Source organism: Hordeum vulgare, chromosome 4H (genome assembly GCF_904849725.1).
Source record: "Hordeum vulgare subsp. vulgare chromosome 4H, MorexV3_pseudomolecules_assembly, whole genome shotgun sequence".
In the NCBI taxonomy this organism is placed as follows: domain Eukaryota; kingdom Viridiplantae; phylum Streptophyta; class Magnoliopsida; order Poales; family Poaceae; genus Hordeum; species Hordeum vulgare.
This window is the reverse complement of record NC_058521.1, coordinates 419993825-419999612: the sequence shown is the minus strand read 5'-3', so window position 1 is coordinate 419999612 and position 5788 is coordinate 419993825. Positions and strand designations below refer to the sequence as shown.

The 5788-nt window shown below is 49.2% G+C and overlaps 1 protein-coding gene across 1 annotated transcript; it reads right to left on the bottom strand.

Annotated features, from left to right (window-relative positions):
- Nucleotides 1–1877: 1877 nt before the first annotated feature.
- On the bottom strand, nucleotides 1878–2469 carry LOC123446540 (neutral/alkaline invertase 1, mitochondrial-like). The gene has a single exon (XM_045123112.1). It carries the CDS (start codon nucleotides 2434–2436, stop codon nucleotides 1975–1977), a length of 462 nt encoding a protein of 153 aa, XP_044979047.1. The 5' UTR covers nucleotides 2437–2469; the 3' UTR covers nucleotides 1878–1974.
- Between the last annotated feature and the right edge of the window lie 3319 nt (nucleotides 2470–5788).

The window sequence follows — 5788 nt, the reverse complement described above, 5'->3', positions numbered from 1 at the left end:
TGGGGCTGGGCCGGCCCAGATGGCCAGCCAGCCTGCCTGCCCAGGCACGCGCGCCATCAGATTTGAACCTAACATGCGGGCTCATGCGGTCAGTGGCTACGGGACGCGAGGGGGAGGTGGATGGGCCACCGACATGTGGGGCGCACGTGTCGGGGTCGTCTTCCACCTCTGGACAGAGTGGAAGGGAGGCTCTCCGGCGTGGCTACCGACGTCCTCATGCCCTAACAACGGCGGGAATGGGTCCAGCTCGTCGCCGCCTACGTGTTGGTGGTCGAGTCGATGACGGGGGGTGTCCTGGTTCATCGGCGACGAGGAGGACACAGCGGAGGGGTTTCGGTCGACGGTGGGGATGGTGGCTACGGGAATGGAGTCGATCAGGGGAGTGAGGGGAAATCTTCTTGGGGTCACGGGGAGTGCGTAGGAGGGCACAGGGACGCGAGAACCGTCGTGTAGCCAAAGATCGACCGGAGCTCCAAGACGGAGGGGCATCGGTCGATCTCGACCACAGGGGCTCTTCTTGCTCGAGGGGTGGCTGGGAGACGATTGGAGCCTAGGTGAGGTGGAGTGAGGGGTGCTGGAGTGAGGGGTGGCCTATTTATAGGGCTGCGATGGTGCACCGGCCGGGGAGCACCGGTGGTTTCACCGTGGCAGAGAGGGGTTGGGGTCGAAACCGCGGTCTGAGGACGTGGTTTTGGACATGAGGGCTCACTGCGAGAGAGGGAAGAGTGAGGAGTGGCGTGCCTGCGTGCTCGCGATCCTCTGTCTGAACCTGGCGCACGCGGGCACGCGCCGCACCGGCCCTCGGCGCGGGAAAGGAGGGGCCCTGTGGGTTGCCTGATGCAGAGGGGCTGTCGGGGAAGAGGAGGGACACCGCGGGGAGGCTGGAACTGGTCGTGGGAGGTCGCGCCCACCTCGGTTGCTCCGTGTAGCGCGCCCAGAGCATAGATTTGGCAGGCCACGGCATGCTGGCGCCCTCTGGGGTGCCTTGGACGCGTCTGGTGTGTCCCGGGGCCTTGCTTGGAGATGCCTAGCCGCTTGAACACCGTGGGAGCATCGACTAGTCAAAGGAGGGGAGAAAAATAGATGTTGTTAGCCTTGGGCTGAAGCTTAGATTGGGGTTTTTGGATTTTCTACTTTGAACCAGGGAAGGGCCACTTGTCTGGAGTTAGGCATTGATGCTAGCCACCTAATCTAGGAGTTTGAGAGAAAGGGAGTGGGTGTAGCTGGGGTTAAGTGGGGTATTGCCATACTGACGGAAGGTGTTCCACAGTGGTTTGGGGTGGTTACACTCCACCACTGGCTATGAAACTTAACATGACTAGGTTTGGTGCAAAAACATGAGGCTACACCAAATTTGGGCTCCATTGGAAAAGTTTCGCAATGTAAACTTGAAATCACTCCTAAATGGTCAGATATGTCCCTTCCAAAGGGAGTGTGGGCAAATCAATACCCAGAAATCCCATTTTTGGCAGGGAGTCCTCATTTGAGGTGTTAGGAACTCCTACAAAGTTTTAGCTCCATTGGATGAACCTTGCTATGTAGAGTTGCTCTAACTTCATACTGGACAGGAAGGGGTTTGGAATTATTTGGTGACCCTAACCACCGTGGATCAAGGTGAAACTTTATATGGGCACCAAATATGGCTTAAGGAGGTCACTGGAATTTTCTAGGAATTTATTGAGAATATTTCCAAAGGAAATATTTCAAAAGCTCAAAACAGACAAATAGGTTTTCAGGGTTTTACTCAATTATTTATAATATAAATAGGGCTTGAAAATCTTATGTATGGAAAATATATGTCGTGTGAGTATCTCCAAATTTTCTCAGATTTTTCTAAGGCAGAGGTAAACACCTCGTTTTTTTTATGGGTTTGACCACTTTAAGGGGTCTGCTAGAGTTGCTCTAAGAAACATCAGAATCTGAAAATACCGCAAACTGAATACATACACGGGGCACAGAAGAAATTTCAGTTGCTTACGTGTTTTTGGGGTCGCAGCCAGTGATAATACGCCATTCCTCGTACTCCAGAGCAGGGTAGCATATCTTGAGAGGCATATTTGCAACTATATCATCCCATTTGGTTTCAATGAGGTTCAGGATACCCTCTGCTTGCTTTTGAGTTGCTAAAGAGGAAACAATCGCCCAGAGATTTCCAAGAGAAAAAAACCTGAAATCCATGTGAGCTGGTTGTAGGTTTCCTATAAGATAACCACCTTTGTCAGGAATCCAGTCTGCTAGCCAGGATGGGATTTGCTCTGGGTAGATGTTGAACTTATTGATAGCATCATGTGAATACTCCTCGGTCTTGTAGCGATAAATTTCATTTATCTTCTTCATATCAACCCAATAGTACTCTCTTATGTGAAAGGATAGTGCACTGAGCCTGTTGTTGACAACACGGATCAAGTTCTTAGATCCATCATCTGTACTGACCATTTCACGGGCACAGCGCAAAGCAGAATAGAACAGAGCCTGTGAAAAAAAATCCCGTTAGGTTCCCTACGAGAACACCTTCTGAATCCGCTTTTCAGTCGGCACGAGAGGTCAAGCCAGTAAACGTTCATCCAACTGAACCCAATGCAGCTCCAACCAACATATCCATGACACTCGACAGCAAATAGGAAGCCGAGCTCATCCAGTTCCTCCGTGAGAACTCGGACATCTTCGCATGGAAGCCTGCTGAAATGCCGAGTGTACCCAGGGAGCTGGCCGAGCACCATTTGCGAGTGGATCCAAAGGCGAAACCAGCCAGAGAGCGCCAACGACGATCTACATTAGTGAAGAGGAAAGCAGTCGGCAAGGAGGTAGCCAAGCTCTTGGAGGCCAAATTCATTCGCGAGATTTACCACTTCAAGTGGCTCTCGAATGTTGTTATGGTTCCCAAGAAAGACAATTCTCTTTGCATGTGTATCGACTTCAAAAATGTTAATAAGGTCTGTCCAAAAGACCACTCTCCGCTCCTCCGCATTTATCAGATTGTCGATTCAACTGCGGGGTGCGAGCGTTTGTCTTTTCTGGATGCTTATTCTGGTTAACATCAGATCCGTCTGTTTGGCCTAGATGAAATAAAAACAGCCTTCATCACCCCTTTTAGGTGTTACTGTTACATCACTATGCCTTTCGATCTGAACAATGCTGGTGCAACCTTCATGCACATGATCCAGAAGTGTTTGCTCAACCAGATCGGTCGAAATATTGAAGCATACATGGATGACATTATTCTCAATTCACGCAAAGGTTCTGACCTACTGGTTGACTTGGCAGAAAATTTGCTAATTTGAGGAAATATGACATCAAGCTCAATCGAGCTAAGTGCACTTTTGGCGTTCCTGGGGGCAAGTTACCCGGTTTTCTCATTTTCGAACGAGGGATCGACGTTAACCCTGAGAAGACTGGCGCCATCGTCAGAAGGCAGAGTCCTGTGCGAGTGCATGACGTGCAGAAACTTACAGGATGGCTGGCAACATTGAGTCGGTTTGGCTAGCTAAAACGAAAGAATGAGAGTACAAGGTATGGGTCTACGCTTCCAGCTTGGTCTAGAAAAACTTAAATTGGATCTATATCTCGTCTTGGTGAGAAGGCACTGCCTTTGTACTGATTGATGAAGAAGTCGGATGTATTCGAGTGGAATGATGGAGCAAAAGCAGCGTTTGTAGAGCTCAGAGCTCTGCTTTCCACCCAACCAGTGCTTGCTGCTCCGCCAGCAAAGAACCACTGCTCCTATACATCGCAACCACCAATCAAGTCATCAGTACAGTCCTGACTGTCGAGAGAGAAGAAGAAGGTAAAGCTTACAAGGTTCAACGTCTAGTCTATTATATTTCAGAAGTATTGACTCCTTCGAAGCAAAGGTATCCCCACTACCAGAAGCTTCTTTATGGAATATATTTGACAGCAAAGAAAGTCGCACATTACTTTCAAGATCACTCCATAGCAGTCGTCAGTGATGCTCCCCTATTAGAGATCCTTCACAATCGGGATGCAACGGGCCGAGTGGCCAAATGGGCTATGGAGCTATTGTATATGGATATCAAGTTTGAAGCAAAGAAAGCCATCAGATCTCAGGCCCTGGCTGATTTTATGGCCGAGTGGGTGGAACAACAACAGCCTGCACAGATTCATTCGGCGCATTGGACTATGTTCTTTCATGGATCCAAAATATTAAATGGGTCCGGTGCTGGTGTCTCCAAAGGGCAAAAAGCTTAATTATGTCCTTTAGATCCACTTTGATTCATCCAACAATGAAGCTGAGTATGAAGCTCTCCTTTATGGGTTGCGCATGGCCATCTCACTCGGCGTCTGGCGCCTGATGGTCTACGGCGACTCAGACTTTGTGGTCAATCAGGTGATGAAGGAGTGGGACGTTCGGTACCCTGCCATGACATGCTATTGCAATGCGGTGAGGAAGCTGGAGAAGAAGTTTGAAGGCTTAGAACTCCATCATGTACCCCGACTGAAGAACCAGGAAGCAAATGAATTGGCTAAGATCGGATCTACTCGGAAGCCTATACCCAGCAATGTACGTTTAGAACACTTGCACACTCCGTCTGTGCAAGAGGATCCTTTCACTGAAGAGCCCCCACAGCCAACAAGTACTTCTGATCCGAGTAAAGTTGATGTTCCAGCAGTCGTTGATCTTATCATGGAATTTTTGGTGATTACTCCCAATTGGACAATGTCGTATATTGCATACATCTTAAGGCGAGAGTTGCGAGAAGACGAAGAGGATGCCCGACAAATTGTCCGCAGGTCAAAGGCCTTTGCTGCAATGGGTGATCAGCTTTACATAGAAAGCATGACCAGCGTAGCTCAATGATGTATCTCCCCTAAGGAGGGCCAACTGATTCTGGAAGAAATCCACTCGGGTACCTTTGGTCATCATGCGTCCTCTCCGATCATTGTTGTCATAGCATACCGATCTAGATTCTTCTGGCCACGCGCTAATGAAATGGCCAAAGATCTTGTCGACCGTTGTGAAGGTTGTCAGTTCTACTCCAACTTGTCTCACAAACCTGCATCGGCCGTGAAGACAATTCCTCTCCTTTGGTCGTTTGCTGTCTAGGGCTTATACATGGTCGGGCCTTTCCGTACAGGTCAGAGTGGGTTCATACACTTTCTCGTTGCAATCGACAAGTTCACCAAATGGATCGAAGCTAAGCCGATCAAGAAGCTGGATGCCCGCACATCCATCAAGTTTGTGAAGGAAATTACATTCCGGTATGGAGTCCCGCATAGCATTATCACAAACAATGGGTCAAACTTCGACTCGGACGAGTTCATACGTTTTTGCACTAACCAAGGGACCCGAGTGGATTATGCATTCGTTGCTCATCCGCAAACCAACGGTCAAGCAGAGTGAGCAAATGGTCTTATCCTACAAGGATTAAAGCCTCGACTCATGCGAGACCTTGAGTATGCCGCAGGCGCTTGGGGACTGAACTACCTTCTGTTCTCTGGGGTCTGAGGACAACACCGAACCGATCGAGTGGGCGAACTCCTTTCTTCCTTGTCTATGGAGCCGAAGCCATTCTACCAAGTGACTTGCTTCATAGTTCACCCCAAGTGGATTTCTATTCAGAAGCTGAAGCCGAACAAGCACGTCAAGATGGACTGGATCTTTTAGAGGAGAAACACGAGACGGCGCTGGTTCGATCCACAGTTTATCAACAAGACCTACGGCGTTTTCATTCAAGGCATGCGAGGAGTCAGGCATTTCATGAAGGTGATCTGGTGCTCAGAGTGGATCAACAACGACCTCATAAGTTAGCTCCTGCTTGGGAAGGGCCTT

Excerpts from the sequence above, each read along its gene's own strand:
- LOC123446540 (XM_045123112.1), bottom strand. The coding sequence starts at position 2,436 with ATGGTCAGTACAGATGATGGATCTAAGAACTTGATCCGTGTTGTCAAC.